Raw genomic sequence first — 18,308 nt, 5'->3', positions numbered from 1 at the left:
AGTCCAAGGGACTCTCAAGAGTCTTCTCTAACACCACAGTTCAAAAGCATCAATTCTTTGGTGCTCAGCTTTCCATACAGTCCAACTCTCACATCCATACATGACTACTAGAAAACCCATAGCCTTGACTAGATGGACCTTTGTTAGCAAAGTAATGTCTCTGCTTTTTTATATGCTGTTTAGGTTGGTCATAACTTTCCTTCCAAGGAGTAAGCGCCTTTTAATTTCATGGCTGCAATTACCATCTGCAGTGATTTTGGAGCCCCCAAAAATAAAGTCAGCCACTGTTTCCCTATCTATTTGCCATGAAGTGATGGGACCGGATACCATGATCTTAGTTTTCTGAATGTTGAGCTTTAAGCCCACTTTTTCAGTCTTCTCTTTCACTTTCATTAAGAGGCTCTTTAGTTCTTCTTCACTTTCTGCCATAAGGGTGGTGCCATCTGCATATCTGAGGTTATTGATACTTCTCCCTGCAATCTTGATTCCAGCTTGTGCTTCATCCAGCCCAGCGTTTCTCATGATGTATTCTGCATATAAGTTAAAAAAGCAGGGTGACAATATACAGTTGTTATATACTCCTTTCCCGATTTGGAACCAGTCTGTTGTTCCACATCAGTTCTAACTGTTGCTTCTTGACCTGCATACAGATTTCTCAGGAGGCAGGTCAGGTGGTCCGGTATTCCCATCTCTTTCAGAATTTTCCACAGTTTGTTGTGATCCACATAGTCAAATGCTTTGGCATAGTCAATAAAGCAGAAGTAGATGTTTTTCTGGAACCCTCTCACTTTTTTGATGACCTCTCAGAAAACTCCACGGTTGAGTGGGCTGCTGCCTCATCCTCTCAAATGAAGTCTGAATCTCATCATTAATGGGAGAGGGTGGCTCTTTCAGCAACATTCCTTCTTACAATACTCTTCTTTAAGTCTAGAGATGGCAACTTCTCTCAATTTTACTATTTTTGTTGTCTTTAGAGTGCTCTTTTACCCTGTTAAAGTTACTCACCTTTTATCAGTTATTAAGTCTTAATATTAAAAGTATCCACTTACAATACACCCAGCACTCCACAGTGGAGGAGGAAAGGAATAAACCGAACAGAAACTCCCCATTAGGATAAAAAGGGGAAAAATAGCAGATACTGATCCATAGCAAATATCAAAGCTTTGGTTTGAGGGGTGGATTCTTGAGGGGACAAACAGTGTTTTTGGTCCAGCATCTCCCATGACCACAAATGAGATGGGCTTTGGACAGGATGACCATTCTACGCAAGTTCAGAACTTATGATTGCCTGAGGGTAGCTATGCTGCAGCTGGCCAGGCTGAGATTTCTCTAGCAACAAATACTCTTGACAACAGAGTAGTCTTTGGGTATTTTGCTTCTGGTCATTTCCATGCACAAGTAACCACAACCAAGGATCTTTTCTACACATAGTTTTCAAGCCCAGGGACTTATAGTCTTAGATACTGACTTCTGTGGACACACAATCTTTCAGCAGCCAGTGTGTTCTTCACCCAAAACAACAGATTTGGGCAGGAAGATGGCAGTTTGCTAATCTGCCAAATTTTTCTAAATTAGGTTTATTCTTTAACAGTTTGGTTTGGCTGGTTTAGTCTGATCCTGGCAATTTTGACACAGTAATACTTTGTGATTCTGTTTCCTTTTGTTTTCTATTTCTCTCTCATGGTGTCTTGTTTTTCCCTGGTACTTTCACCGTGCATGGTATTGCATTCAAAAAGTGGTTTGTAAGAATAAGTTTAGGCCTAGAAATATGGCATCTTCTCTCCAAGAGGCCTTTCATGTGCTTCTGTCTTGGGTCACTATTATTCTAGGAGCTCCTAAGTTCAAATATAAGACTTGAGGTTTCTTGAATCACTCAGGTTTGACCTCCAATCTCTTATTAGGCTAGTTTGACCTCCAATCTCTTATTAGGCTAGTATATTTCCATTGTTACTTACTTTAAGGTTACAGCTTTGGGGGATTCTGGATAAAAGAATAGCGGGAAGTTAATCCGAATTCCTATACTGGGTGGCCCTGACTTAGAATTTGGTTTCCTCCTGACCCTGCAAGGCTGCCCAAAGATTGTTCTTTCAAATAGGCAGGTGCCTTTAAGGCAAGAGCATTTCTGAGTGTAGACTTACATCTCATTTTCTCCTATTTCTCCAGTCAGTTATTTTCTATGTTAACAGTTCTTTGATGCTTAGATGTCATCATGAGGATGGTTAGTCTGAATCATCAGCCATTATCAGACAAGTTGACATCCTCAATCTGGTATTTGCCTTGAGATTGCACACTTGCCAAGGCTTAGATTTGTCTCCAGCCATGCCCCTAAACTTCATGTTGCGCTCAGTCACATTTGACTCTTTTGCAATCTCATGGACTGTAGCCTGCCAGGCTCCTCTGACCATTGGGTTCTCTAGGCAAGAATACTGGAGTTGATTGCTAGCTCCTCCTCCAGGGGATGATCCTGACCCAGAGATCAAACATGCGTCTCCTGTTTCTCCTGCATTGGCAGGCGGGTTCTTTACCACTGAGCCACTTGCGAAGCCCTTAAACTTCACAGTCACTGCCTATAAACACTTCAGTTTGAGATATGGAAGCAGCTGGACTTTTCAGTACCACAAAGTTCCGAATGATAAAACTCTCATTAAATATACACTGTGCACAAAGAGCACTTCCCTTAGCAAAGCAGTGTTACCTTCTATCTCTGCTTACAGGTTGCCGGCTGACTACTAGTCCAAGTTCACCTTTTTTTTTTTTTTGCTTTTCATATGAATTTGCTGAAAGAGGCTAAGAGCAGGCAGCAGACACCAATATTCTGAAATGTACCTACTATTTCAGCTAATGTTAAAGACTCAATTGTTAATAATCTATAGCAGGGGTCCCCAGTCCCCAGGCCATGGAATGGTAGAGGTCCAGGGCCTGTTAGCAACCAGGCTGCCCAGCAGGGGGTGAGCAGCAGGCAACTGAGAGAAGCTGCATCTGTATTTATAGTCACTTCCCATCACTTGCATTACTGCCTGAGCTCTGCCTTCTGTCAAATCAGTGACAGCATTAGATTTTCATAGAAGCACGACTGTGAACTGTACATGGGAGGGATCTAGGTTGCGTGTTCCTTGTGAGAATCCAATGCCTGATGATCTGAGGTGGAGCTGAGGTGGAATGCTAGCACTAGGGGGCGGCTGCCCCATCTCCCATTATCCCCAGATGGGACTGTCTAGTTGCAAGAAAACAAGCTCAGGGCTCCCACTGATTCTGCATTATGGTGAGTTGTATAATTATTTCATTATATGTCACAATGTAATAATAATAATAGAAATAGAGTGCATAATGAATGTAATGCACTTGAATCATCCCCAAACCATCCCCACCAACCTGGTCCATGGAAAAACTGTCTTCAACGAAACCAGTCCCTGGTGCCAAAAAAGGCTGGGGACCACTGATCTATCACACACAGTTGATTGGATGGGTTCTGAAAAAATACTTTACACTACATAATAATGGTTTCTAATCTTACACTCAATTACCTCCAATAGTCAAATTCCCATTTTTAACTGGTTACTTTTAACACTTCACTTCATTGGTCATGACCAAGTCACATGGTACCTCCACTGCAAGGAAGTCTAAGAAAGTGAGTTTTTAGTTTTTTAGTCTCAAGAGGAGAGAAAGTGGTTTATAAGAAGTTTGGAATACGTTTCAAGTGAGCCTAGTTCTGCTATATGGCACAGTTGAAATATAACCGATACAACTTGTAATAATTCAAAAGAAAAAAGAGGCATGTTTTGACTAGGGATTTTGGGACTGACATATACACACTGCTATATTTAAAACAGACAACCAACAAGGACTTACTATATAGCACACAGAACTCTGTTCAATACTCAGTAATAACCTAAATAGGAAAAGAATTTGAGAAAGAAGAGACTCATGTATATATATATATATATGTTTATATGTATATAAAACAGAATCACTTTACTTTATACCTGAAACTAACACAACATTGTTAATCAATTCTACTCCAATAAAATTTTAAAATATTTTTTAAAAGAGTTAAAAAAAGAAGACTGAGTTCAAATCTCCACATCCACAATACTTAGGCATATGAACTTATCCAACCTACTGAAACCCTGAGTTTTAGTGTTTCACCTTTAAAATAGAGTGGTTCAGTTCAGTTCAGTTCAGTCTCTCAGTCATGTCTGACTCTTTGTGACCCCACGGACTACAGCACGCCAGGCTTCCCTGTCCATCACCAACTCCCGGAGTTTACTCAAACTCATGTCCATTGAGTTGGTGATGTCACCCAACCATCTCATCCTCTGTCATTCCCTTCTCCTCCTGCCTTCAATTTTTCCCAGCATCAGGGCCTTTTCCAATGAGTCAGTTTTTCTCATCAGGTGGCCAAAGTATTGGAGCTTCAGCTTCAGTATCAGTCTTTCCAAAGTATATTCAGGACTGATCTCCTTTAGGATGGACTGGTTGGATCTCCTTGCAGTCCAAGGGACTCTCAAGAGTCTTCTCCAATACCACAGTTAAAAAGCATCAATTTTTCAGTGCTCAGCTTTCTTTATAGTCCAACTTTCACATCCATACATGTCTACTGGAAAACCCATAACCTTCACTAGACGAACCTTTGTTGACAAAGTAATGTCTCTGCTTTTTAATATGGTGTCTAGGTTGGTATTAACTTTCCTTCCAAGGAGTAAGCGTCTTTTAATTTCATGGCTGCGATCACCATCTGCAATGATTTTGGAGCCCAAAAAAATAAAGTCAGCCACTGTTTCCACTGTTTCCCCATCTATCTGCTATGAAGTGATGGGACCGGATGCCATGATCTTAGTTTTCTGAATGTTGAGTTTTAAGCCCACTTTTTCACTCTCCTCTTTCACTTTCATCAAGAGGCTCTTTAGTTCTTCTCCACTTTCTGCCATAAGGGTGGTGTCATCTGAATATCTGAGGTTATTGATATTTCTCCCAGCAATCTTGATTCCAGCTTGTGCTTCCTCCAGCCCAGCATTTCTCATGATGTACTCTGCATATAAGTTAAATAAGCAGGGTGACAATATACAGCCTTGATGTACTCCTTTTCCTATTTGGAACCAGTCCGTTGTTCCATGTCCAGTTCCAACTGTTGCTTCCTGACCTGCATATAGGTTTCTCAAGAGGCAGGTCGGGTGGTCTGGTATTCCCATCTCTTTCAGAATTTTCCACAATTTATTGAGATCCACACAGTCAAAGGCTTTGGCATAGTCAATAAGCAGAAATAGATGTTTTTCTGGAACTCTCTTGCTTTTTCGATGATCCAGTGGATGTTGGCAATTTGATCTCTGGTTCCTCTGCCTTTCCTAAAACCAGCTTGAACATCTGGAAGTTCATGGTTCACGTATTGCTGAAGCCTGGCTTGGAGAATTTTGAGTATTATTTTACTAGCATGTGAGACGAGTACAATTGTGTGGTAGTTTGAGCATTCTTTGGCACTGCCTTTCTTTGGGATTGGAATGAAAACTGACCCTTTCCAGTCAATCTTATTGTTATTTATTAAATACACATAGATATGATATACCAACAGCCAGAAATTTTTGATGAATCTTATAAAGTATTTCTTTCATTTATGTTTGCAACATTTAAGCAGCTACTCAGTTATAATGACTTTTGTCTACACTGTACATGTGTTTAAAGGGGAAGTTATTATCATCAAGCATGTATGGAATATTGATACAGTAGACAGACTCCGGATTCTTAGTGTGTTCATTAGTATTTTCCCCACTTAATATTAATTCTGACTTTCTAATAAAGTTGATGAAAGTTCTGGAGAATCCATATGTGACAGCAAAAGGGAGGCAAATACCAACGATACCTTAACTGATATTTTCACTCTAGGAGTTCTGGCTTTGATTCTGGGGGCCTGCACTTGTTATTGGTCTGAAAGGACATGCTGATTTTCTTCGTGTTTGTATTTCTTTGTTAATTAAAGCACAATTGGAAATGTGCCGCCAGACTAGTTTTAAAAAGCCTTCAACTCCAAAGAAGTGGAAATCTAGTACTGTGCTTCCCTGATGCAGAATGTTAAGCAATCTCAATGTTCTTCAGTTTTGTCATTAGCATAATGCATTTGTAGACTCTGTATGATTTCCTGCCAGAGTCAGATCATTTAAAGACAATCAGGGTGGCCACACTGAGGTTTACAGATAACCATTATAAGGATGAGAAGCTATGTTCAAATCTTTTGAATTCAGTTTTCTAAACACTAGATGCATATTTATAAAAATCACTCAAGGTGTTGTTTTTTGGCTTTATCCTTGAAAACAAATGCAAATCAGAAGATTACAAGGATAATATTTAACACAAATATTGATATAAATATTACGAAACAGCAAGCTGTTAATTCTGGATTGTGACTGTCATCACTGGGAACAAACCCTGTTTAACAGGAAATATAAAGAGAGAGAGGAACTGTCAATTTTAAGATCTAAGAGAATTTCTTAGAGTTCAACAGGAAGTTGTTCACACAAAAAGAATAGCAAAGGACCAAGGACAGAAAGTCAGAGTTTAATAAGCATAGTTTAATAAGTTTATAAGTTTAATAAGAGTTAAGCATATGGCTGTATGGATTCCAGAATAACCAAGGGGACCAAGAATACAGACAGGCCAGTTCATGTCAATATGGAAGAGCAGCCTACAGACCTTGGAAGCTCTGGAAGGTGTTTTCATCAATGTCTGGTTTCATCAGCCCCACCCAGATTAGAAAAAGCTGATAAGGCATTTAATAGCCTTGGACTTCTCCAATCTGGCATTTTGGTAAGTGTATCAATGAATATCGGACACAACCGAGCAACCGAACTGATCAATGAATATAAGAATCTTAAATACAATATTAAAATTGGAATAATGGTCATATTAATGATAACTACATTAGTCATTCTTCTCCAATACTAGTGATTTGTGGGGGTGTTGCCACTCTGAGACAACCTTTTCTAGCTCTGGGAATATAAAACAACCTTTATGCTTCAGGAATAGACAAGTTATTTCAAAAGTATCTTTTAGTATTACAAATATTTTTAAAAATTTCATGATAGGTTAGAGCACTATTAACTTTTAGATAAATTAAGGATTTAAAATAATAACTATAATATAATGTGTGTATACAAAATCTTTATTTATACCTATTATATCTGTCTTAGTCATGGTAAATGATACTTTAATACAGTATATTTTCCTATGAACTCCTTATGCTACAGATTAGTCTTATTTAAATTTTACTATCATTTTTATGGAATGAAAAGTGCTTTGAGTTTTGTGGCAAATATATAGATTTGTTTCCTTCTAAACATATTTATTATCATATGAAGCAAATGATCTCGGATTTAAAAGGAGATTGGGAATCTTCTAGCCTGTCATCAAATGCAGACATTTTTTTCTACACAAATGTGTACCTGACACTTACGATGAATCCTTCTGTTGGAACATTCTGTATCTCACAAGCCAGTCTGTCAGTCTATTATTTAGTAATATCTAATTATTGGAAATAACTTTTTCATGTTGAATCCAAATCTACTCATTTTAATTTTTATATAATTTTTATTTATTTATTTATGACTGTACTGGGTCTTCATTGTTGCATTCAGGCTTTCTACCCATTTTTCTTAAATTTTTCCCTTTTGATAAATGTAGTACATGACGGTTCTTTAAAATTTGTAGGCTGGCATTATGCCTTCCTTTAGACATAATGTTTTTCAGTCTCAGAACTCCAACTCTTGATGGTTTCTAAATCCCTTAAACTCTTGGTTGCTTTCTGTTGGATGCAGATTTTTGGGTCAACATTCAACATACACAGTGGCATTCAGAATTAAACACTATGCATCAAACATAGTCCAACTGAGAAACTTTTCTAAGATTTTTGTATAATCTTATTCATTTGATGTATATTCCAATAGTATAATATACTGAAAAGAGCACCATTTATGAGGCCATAAGATCTGGAATCCCATCTCAGTTCTGCTACGATTTAGCAACTGAAACTTGGGGTACACAGCCACAATGGTCAGACACTTTTGTGTGTTTTTTTTAACACGTATGTGCACAGAATGGTGGCATCCTGGTTTCAGTCACTTAGGTCAGGGGTCCCCAACTCCTAGGCCACTGACTGGTAATGGCAAAGCTTCATCTGTTGCTTCCCGTCACTTGTTCCCCATCGCTGGCATTACCACCTGAACTACCCTCCCCTCATCCCTTTTGCCTCCATCCCTGGAAAAATTGTCTTCCAAGAAACTCGTCCCTGGTGCCAGAAAGGCTGGACACCCCTGGCCTAGGTGAGGGATCAAAAGTGTGCTCTCTGAAGAAAGGACAGGAAAGGCATAGGATTCAGAGTGGTCATTAGCAGGTGTGAAGTACAAGGCCATTCTTCTACAGTTCACTCAAATGCAGCTTTGCCTCCCTTGATAGAGTCTCAGAAACTTCTTTGGGGAAAGTAGCCTAAAAGAAAGACCTCTACACAATGGCATTTGGGCATCACCCCCCATTCCCACACCACAGTGAAACGGGACAGCTTCCTTGTCCAATCACTTTAAAAGCAACTGAAGCCTGCCAATGAACAAGATCTGCACAAGTATGTCCATAAACCGGCACTCCAGTTTCTCATGTGCATGTGTAATCTAATAGGGGAAGATCGCCAATTGCATAAGGAAAGGCTCCAACATAGAAGAGAAGATGAAAATAACCAATTAAAAGAAAAACACCCTGGAGAAAACCAATAACACAAAGACTGAATAAAAGTGAACCTCTGAACTTGAATTATTATCTGTACTGATTATTTTTCACTGCCACACCTCCAATCCATTCTACATACTTCTGTGCCCTGCCCTGGGACCAAGTCCTGCAAACTGTATCACTTTGGCAGGTTTCCAGATGGGTTAAGTTGTTTGTTTGTTTGTTTCTGGGGTTTTCTTTGGCTGCACCATGCAGCATGCGGAACTTCCCCAACCAAGGACTGAACCCTCACCCTCTGAACTGGAAGCACAGAGTCTTAACCGCTGAACAACCAAGGAAGTCCTTCCAGATGAGTTTAGTCTAACAAAACACTGGTGTTCAGGAGGAAGAAGTTAGTGGTATTTCTTCCTCATTTCTCTCTCTCTTTCAGTGAGGAGAGGCAATAGTTGAATTCCTGGCAATAACTGAATTTCTCTATAAGTAATAAAAAGTTTACGGCCAGGGGTAGGGGCTATAAACTTCTCCTTGGCTCTCACTATAACCATTAAAGCTACTTCTTCCTTTAATTCTTCTACCCTGGCAGCAGCAAAGTCTCACTGCGGTTGTACTCTGGAGTCTAAGACTTTTCTGAGCCTTCCCCCTGTTCACATCTCTGCATGTTCCCTCTTCTTTTTTTTTAGCAGTTTGAGGGATTTAATCTTTGCTTTTTGGCTTATTGGGATATAATTGCTTTACAATATCATGTTAGTTTCTGCCGTACAATGAAGTGAATGAGCTATATTTTTAACACTATGTGAGGAATAAATCCTGAGGTGAATTTTGCCTCCTGCCAAGACCCTATGTGCCCCAGTATTTCAGAGAAATATGAGATATTTTATTAATAAAATCAGAACTGAGAAATATGAGATATTTTATTACTTAAAACAGAATGCTACAAAAAAGGAATGATCATAATAGTAGAAATATTTCATGAAAGTTAAAAAACTATTGCTAAAATATTCATCAAAATTTCATTAGAAGGGTAGGAAGGAAGTCTGTCTGGGAAAGGTAGAGGCCCAGGGTAAAGGAGGGGACAGAGAGGTTTAAGAGACTCAACACATAACTCTTGTAGGTTCAACATCCAGCCAATAAGAACCACGTGAAGAAAGAATAAAAGAAAACAGAAACAAGGAAATGACCACAGAAATAAGTTAAGAAAATCAACATGCTGAAAAACTAATTTCTTTTGATGTATCACAAATTTATATCTAAAACAGACCTATTGCTATGCACTATTAGCAACCAACAAGTATACTGAAGCATTAAAGTTGGGAAAATATATTATTTTTAGCTTGAATTTCAAAAAAAGTCAGTTTCTGCACTTGAAGTTAATAATGTTTTATTAATGCTACCAATCTGTAACTCTGTTGCTAATTTTTAATTTCATTATATAATTTTCTCATATAACCTGGGGCAATTTTTGCATATACAGCTAGATATTATAAAGAAACATGTCTACCAAATGCAAATTCAGCCTTAAATTAATCAATTCCATTTATCTTTGTGATAGGTCCACCTTGGTTATAAAAGTATGTACTTGTATATGTACAAAATTATTTATTTTTTTACTATTAACTATAAAATAGTTAAACTATTTATACTAATGAAAGAGCAGATGAAGTTAAGTTCAGGGTTGTCTGGTCTTGAATTGTGTAAAACAATTCAAATGCAAAACACATTTTGATATAGACTATATTTTACTAATTTATTTTCTGTAAATGATTTTACCTTGCCCCAAAACAGAGGAATGCATTTGAAATCCAGAAACTACGCATTTTAATGCTTGCTGGTATAAGTAATTGGGCTATATCATAATTGCTTTGATGCAATAGCGAAGTCTGAAATATAATCTTGAAAATGCATCACATAAAAATATTGCCCTAAGTAAGTGTAAAGTAATTTTTGTCCTAGGCAAATGCTGAAAATCAACATGCTGACTAAACAAATACCATATGCAAATCACTGTATATGGAAAGTATCAACAATCCCCATTCTGGAATTCATCCCTTGTGCAGTCCTCCCTCTTGAGCATGGAATGAACCTAGTCTCTTGCTTTAAATGAACAGGAACACAGCAAAAGTGATGAGATGTCACTTCTGACATTAGGTTATCAAAAGAATGTGGCTCTCATCTTGGCTATTTCTCCTGTTCTCTTGTTCACTCACTCTGAGGGAAGCCAGTTTACAAGTTATAAGCTGTCCTATGGAGAGAGAGGTCCACACAGCGAGAAACGGAGGGATGCCAGTGGCCAGCAGGCAGAGGAATTGAGGCCCATGTGAGTGAGCTTAGAAGTGGATCGTCCCCCAGATGAACCTCCATATGAGACCCCAGCTCTGGCTGGGAATAAGAGGGTAACCTCATGAGAGCTGAGGCCTAGAGCAAAGTCCCTCTCAGATTCCTGATGGACAAAATGATGAGGTCATGAATGTGTACTGTTTTAAGTTGCTTTGGGTGGAATTTGTTGTGAAGGAAAAGGGTAAAGTTCTGGTTCCAATGATTTTCAATGAAAAGTGGAATAAAGTTACAATCCCCCCCAAATGTTGCATATTCTGTGAAAAAGAAGAAAACTTTCTCTCAGCAAAATTAATATCCTAATTGGTGACTTTAAAACTTACCATTCTATTTAAATGTATTATGAACAATGTAATTGAACATGCATACCAAAGCACAGTTATAATCATGCCACTGCTCTTCTTAAAAGAAGTCCACTCCAATCTTAAATGTGGCCTAAAATGCCCTGGTGTGGTATGATCCCATCTATATTTCAGTTTAGTTCAGTTCAGTCGCTCAGTCGTGTCTGACTCTTTGCGACCCCATGAATCGCAGCACGCCAGGCCTCTCTGTCCATCACAAACTCCCGGAGTTTACTCAAACTCATGCCCATAGAGTTGGTGATGCCATCCAGCCATCTCATCCTCTGTCATTCCCTTCTCCTCCTGCCCCCAATCCCTCCCAGCATCAGGGTCTTTTCCAACAAGTCAACTCTTCACATGAGGTGGCTAAAGTATTGGAGTTTCAGCTTCAGCATCAGTCCTTCCAGTGAACACCTAGGATCTATCTCCTTCAGGATGAACTGGTTGGATCTCCTTGCAGTCCAAGGGACTCTCAAGAGTCTTCTCCAACATCATAGTTCAAAAGCATCAATTTTTTGGTGCTCAGCTTTCTTCACAGTCCAACTCTCACATCCATACATGACCACTGGAAAAACCACAGCCTTGACCAGACAGACCTTTGTTGGCAAAGTAATGTCTCTGCTTTTTAATATGCTATCTAGGTTGGTCGTAACTTTCCTTCCAAGGAGTAAGCGTCTTTTAATTTCATGGCTGCAGTCACCATCTGCAGTGATTTTGGAGCCCCAAAAAATAAAGTCTGACACTGTTTCCACTGTTTCCCAATCTATTTCCCATGAGGTGATGGGACCAGATGCCATGATCTCAGTTTTCTGAATGTTGAGCTTTAAGCCAACTTTTTCACTCTCCTCTTTCACTTTTATCAAGAGGCTTTTTAGTTACTCTTCACTTTCTGCCATAAGGGTGGTGTCATCTGCATATCTGAGGTGATTGATATTTCTCCCGGCAATCTTGATTCCAGCTTGTGCTTCCTCCAGCCCAGCGTTTCTCATGATGTACTCTGCATATAAGTTAAATAAGCAGGGTGACAATATACAGCCTTGATGTACTCCTTTTCCTATTTGGAACCAGTCTGTTGGTCCATGTCCAGTTCTAACTGTTGCTTCCTGACCTGTATACATGTTTCTTAAGAGGCAGGTCAGGTGGTCTGGTATTCCCATCTCTTTCAGAATTTTCCACAGTTTATTGTGACCCACACAGTCGAAGGCTTTGGCATAGTCAATAAAGCAGAAATAGATGTTTTTCTGGAACTCTCTTGCTTTTTCGATGATCCAGTGGATATTGGCAATTTGATCTCTGGTTCCTCTGCCTTTTCTAAAACCAGCTTGAACATCTGGAAGTTCATGGTTCACGTATTGCTGAAGCCTGGCTTGGAGAATTTTGAGCATTACCTTACTAGCGTGTGAGATGAGTACAATTGTGTGGTAGTTTGAGCATTCTTTCCGATTGCCTTTCTTAGGGATTGGAATGAAAACTGACCTTTTCCAGTCCTGTGGCCACTGCTGAGTTTTCCAAATTTGCTGGCATATTGAGTGCAGCACTTTCACAGCAACATCTTTCAGGATTTGAAATAGCTCAACTGGAATTCCATCACATCCACTAGCTTTGTTCGTAGTGATGCTTTCTAAGGCCCACTTGACTTCACATTCCAGGATGTCTGGCTCTAGGTGAGTGATCACACCATTATGATTATCTGGGTCGTGAAGATCTTTTTTGTACAGTTCTTCTGTGTATTCTTGCCACCTCTTCTTAATATCTTCTGCTTCTGTTAGGTCCATACCATTTCTGTCCTTTATTGAGCCCATTTTTGCATGAAATGTTCCCTTGGTATCTCTAATTTTCTTGAAGAGATCTCTAGTCTTTCCCATTCTGTTGTTTTCCTCTATTTCTTTGCATTGATCGCTGAGGAAGGCTTTCTTATCTCTCCTGGCTATTCTTTGAAACTCTGCATTCAGATGGGAATAGCTTTCCTTTTCTCCTTTGCTTTTCGATTCTCTTTGTTTCACAGCTATTTGTAAGGCCTCCTCAGACAACCATTTTGCCTTTTTGCATTTCTTTTCCATGGGGATGGTCTTGATCCCTATTTCCTGTACAATGTCACGAACCTCTGTACATAGTTCATCAGGCTCTCTGTCTATCAGATCTAGTCCCTTAAATCTATTTCTCACTTCCACTGTATTTAGCCCTACCCAATTCTTCCATCATGCTCCATGCACCAACCTCAGTCAAATGTCATGTATTAATATCATAATTTCTACACAAACTTCAGGGCTTAGGTTCATGGCCTCTGAGAAGCAACCTGAATCCTCAGCTTCCACTTCACTGGTGTAGTGACCTACATCAATCACTTCTGCCGTGGGTGCTCCTCTATTCTACACAGCCATATTTTTACTGCATTCATAAAATTATTGATGTAACAGAAAGGAAAATATATTGTGATTTACTACAAAAAGTTAACTATATATTTTCAACTTTGAGATAGAGTAAAATTATCTCTACTCACTTTTCTCTTAAACTTCTATAAAATAAGAAAGGCAATAAGAAATACAAAATACAATTTTATCATCAATAAAATAGGAAACACTTGTAATAATACATATATATGAAGAAGTGCCACCAAGAATAGGGAAAACTCATCTAGGATTGGAAATATCATAAAGATAAGATACTTAAAGATGCCGACATTAGATAGATGTGCCAGGTACAAAATTCTTAAGACTACGTGGCATATCCTGATGAGAAAAATAGCACTGCCCATCTTACTGAAGAGAACAAGACTGTGGAGCAAAGTTTGGCTATGGCTAATTCCATGAACTATACCAGAGCCAAGCAGAGCAGGTAGGACTAAGTGATGAGATGCACAGGAATGTCATCTACGCCACAGATCTCTAAGAAAGGAGAGTCTAAAAGCAATCAGCAGTCCTATAACTGCCAATCACTGTCAACTTAAAATGAACAAAAAAGCTAAGCCAGTTAACATACACAGAGACACAGATATATGATCGTGTAGGGCTGTTCTGTGAGCCACAGGGCCCCCTCACCCTTCCTAGAGCACAGCCTTGGCCGTTCCCCTACACTATCTTCTTACAATATCCATTTCCAGATAAAAATAACAATGATGACAATAACAACAAAGAAATTACAAATATTCTATCAATAAATACAAGAATAAAGAGGGGGTAAATGATTAGGAAATTAATCACTGATGGAAAATATACACCTGAAAAACATGTGGCCTCTAAGGTAGAAATGGTGAGGGACAGAGCGGTCTGGTGTGCCGCAGTCCATGGGGTCATAAAGAGTCAGACACGACTTGGTAACTGAACAACAATAACCAAAGTAGAAAGAAAAGAATAAGTCAGTATTATGATACAGAATATGAGGCTAAACTAAATTGCCAGCATGGATGCGCCAGACTCTCTAGTGACTAGAAACATTCTCAGTAAAATCAGGAGCAAAACAAGGATAAATGGAAATACCTACCGAACGGGAGAAACAGGCCTTTCTAAAACCACCTTTCACATATTTGTCTCTTTGAGTATCTTCTCCCATTCAGGGATAGGACTTGCGTGAAGCAAACAAGACTTGCTTCAAAAGTACATTTAAGGATACACTTACAGGGTTGAGAAAGTGCAAGGTTGGCACCTCATGACCTTGACAGTAAATGCCTCCTTAATCCTGGTGCCTTAAGAACCTCCCCTTGCCTCATTCAGGCCCAGTCCTGCTCAAATTCTCCCCCTTGCATTTTCTACTAGCTCTTTCCTCCTGACAAGCTCAAGTATGCCATTTACAGATAGCCAGCTCATCTCTAGACTCTGAATTTCTTAGATAGAAATTAAGGGGCTTCCCTGGTGGTTCAGAGGAGGAGACAATGGCACCCCACTCCAGTACTCTTGCCTGGAAAAACCCATGGACGGAGGAGCCTGGTAGGCTGCAGTCCATGGGGTCGCAGAGAGTCAGACAAGACTGAGCGACTTCACTTTCATTTTTCACTTTCATGCACTGGAGAAGGAAATGGCAACCCACTCCAGTATTCGTGCCTAGAGAATCCCAGGGACGGGGGAGCCTGGTGGGCTGCCATCTATGGGGTCACACAGAATCGGACACAACTGAAGTGACTTAGCAGTAGCAGCTGGTGGTTCAGGCAGTCAAGAATCCACCTGCAATGAAGGAGACCCGGATTCAATTCCTGCATTGGGAAGATCCCTGGAGAAGGGAATGGCAACCCACTCCAGTATTCTCGCTTGGAGAATTTCATAAACAGAGGAGCCTGGCAGGCTACAGTTGATAGGGTCGCAAAGAGTTGGACATGACTGAGCGACTAACACACACAGGAAGAAATTAAATATCAGTCCCTGTGGCCCACATGTTTCTGAGTCTTCCAACTTCTCTCATTAACTAAACCCTATTCCAACCTCCCCAAATCTTTATTGCTACTTCCAAAGAAATAAATTTTACAAATTCCCCAAACTTAATCTGCAAAGATCAGACCCTTTTATACACACACATATGGAAGAAAGTTAAAATTTGGGAAGATAGTTTCCAGAATTTTCTTATGAAACATATGATTGTAAGGTATCAGACAACAACTTTGTCTTAACAACTTAATATTGACTGTTTTCTCTAGTTTAAAAAATATTAAGAGTAAAATGAGATAATGTATGTGAAAACTGAAAGTAAAACTATTACATAAATGCCAACTATGATTCATCACTATTTCCTTTTTATCTAAATCTATTATAAACATATGTCACTTCTAAGTTACTAGAATGGGGCAATATTATAAGAAGAAAAGACTGCCTATTTTTGAAGAAATGTGAAAACTTACTACACAGAACTTTGGTAAAGCTGATTGAACAGTGTTACAATAACTTAAAATCTATAAAAAGCATCATCCTAAGGCCTAAATTCAGGTGTTTTCTTTCTATGTGCTTAAAGAAATGAAAACTGACAGTAAAGCAGTCCATTTTAATGTGTTCCGAAATATTTTCTTCTTTGAGAGGCAAGTTCTTGACACTGAACATGTTTTGAGGATTGTCATACATAAGGCTTCACCTATGTAATTATTTACAGATAAATCCATTTCAAAATGAGGTAATTTTACTGAAATTAAGCTATTTGCATAGTACAAGACAGGCCTGCTATACACATAGACAATGTAATTTAGTCAAAAGTACAAGATATTTAAAAATACAATAGCCATAAATGGATAAGGTAAAAAGAAAAATATATCTCTTATCTTATCAATAAATTTCTGCCTAAAATATCACTTAGCTTTAGAAAGTATTCCTAAGTCTGATAATGATCTACACCCACAGAGTAACCTTTCTAAAACTGTCACTAGTAGACTGGTAATCATATTACTCACCTAATCGCATCATTGGTCTCAGAAACAGCTTTCAGGTACTCCTTCAAATAATAATAATTAAAGCAGTATTTCCGAATCTTATACCCCCGCCATCGCCTCTGAATCTATTGAAGTAAATAAAAAGATAAAATATGCCAGTGAAAATTTTTAGAAAAAAAAATTAATAGTTCTTCAAAATCAAGTTAATGATGGATGATTAAGTCCTATCAAATAAATTCTTAGACTTTTCTACTATTGTAAAGAATCTACCTGCAATCTGGGAGACCCCGATTCAGATCCTGGGTTGGGAAGATTCCCTGGAGAAGAGATAGGCTCCCCACTCCAGTATTCTTGGACTTTCCAGGTGGCTTAGATCATAAAGAATCCTCCCGCAGCGCAGAGAGACCTAGATTCGATCCCTGGGTTGAGAAGATACTGTGGAGAAGTGCGTGACAACCCACTCCAGTACTCTTGCCTGGAGGATTCCCATGGACAGAGGAGCCGAGCGAGCTGCAGTCCATGGGGTCACAAAGAGTCGGACATGACTGAGACGCACACACACAAATCTAACAGTTTGTTGTGTAGTGCTAGTTGTGTTTCTTTTTCGACCCCCTGGACTGTAGCCCGTCAGGCTCCTCTGTCCATGGGATTTTCCCAGGCAAGAATAATGGAGTGGGCTGTCATTTCCTTTTCCAATAACAGTATAAATAGTTGCAAATACAGGTTACTCATAGATTTATCATACAATATTATAAAGACAAAAACATACTCTAGGTTACTATAATTTATTTTATAACATTTATAATGGTTTTACAAATACTAAATGTGAAATTAACTACTGAAAGATCAAAAATTTGCTTTACTGATTCCTACCACTTCCACTTCCTGACTAAATGGATTTTTTATTTTTTTTAATAATCAACTGGCTAGAAGATTGTATTTTGTCTCATTGAAATCAACATTTTTAAAGGACTTTTTAAATACAGTTGTATCAAAATCTTTAAACAAAATGTTTTCTTGTACCTTCATCATGACATTTTAATTCTTCTTTAACTAATGCACTGCAGATGGTGAATGCAGCCATGACATTAAAAGACGCTTGCTCCTTGGAAGAAAAGCTATGACCAAACTAGACAGCATATTAAAAAGCTAGAGACATTACTTTGACAACAAATATCCATCTAGTCAAAGCTATGGTTTTTCCAGTAGTTATCTATGGATGTGAGAGTTGAACTATAAAGAAAGTTGAGCGCCAAAGAACTGATGCTTTTGAACTGTGGTGTTGGAGAAGACTGTTGAGAGTCCCTTGGACTGCAAGGAGATCCAAACAGTCCATCCTAAAGGAGATCAGTCCTAAATATTCACTGGAAGGACTGATGCTAAAGGTGAAACTCTAATCCTTTGGCCACCTGATGCAAAGAACTGACTCACTGGAAAAGACCCAGATGCTGAGGATGATTGAAGGCAGGAGGAGGAGGAGATGAAAGAGGATGAGATGCTTGGATGGCATCACCGACTCAATGGACATGAGTTTGTGTAAACTTCAGGTTGGCAATGGACAGGGAGGCCTGGTGTGCTGCAGTCCATGG

At 39.0% G+C, this 18,308-nt stretch overlaps 1 protein-coding gene across 6 annotated transcripts in view; it reads right to left on the bottom strand.

Moving 5' to 3' along the window:
- Positions 1 to 18,308, bottom strand: part of SPATA17 (spermatogenesis associated 17) — a 240,313-nt gene that overhangs the window by 153,994 nt on the left and 68,011 nt on the right. For all 6 annotated transcript variants that reach the window (XM_043924404.1, XM_043924406.1, XM_043924407.1 and 3 more), the window contains one exon: positions 16,741 to 16,844. In XM_043924404.1, the coding sequence (XP_043780339.1) occupies positions 16,741 to 16,844 (104 nt within the window). The remainder of the gene's footprint in view (positions 1 to 16,740; positions 16,845 to 18,308) is intronic.

Source organism: Cervus elaphus, chromosome 14 (assembly GCF_910594005.1).
Source record: "Cervus elaphus chromosome 14, mCerEla1.1, whole genome shotgun sequence".
NCBI classification, from domain to species: Eukaryota; Metazoa; Chordata; class Mammalia; order Artiodactyla; family Cervidae; genus Cervus; species Cervus elaphus.
The sequence above is the reverse complement of the archived record's forward strand: the minus strand, read 5'-3'. Positions and strand labels throughout refer to the sequence as shown.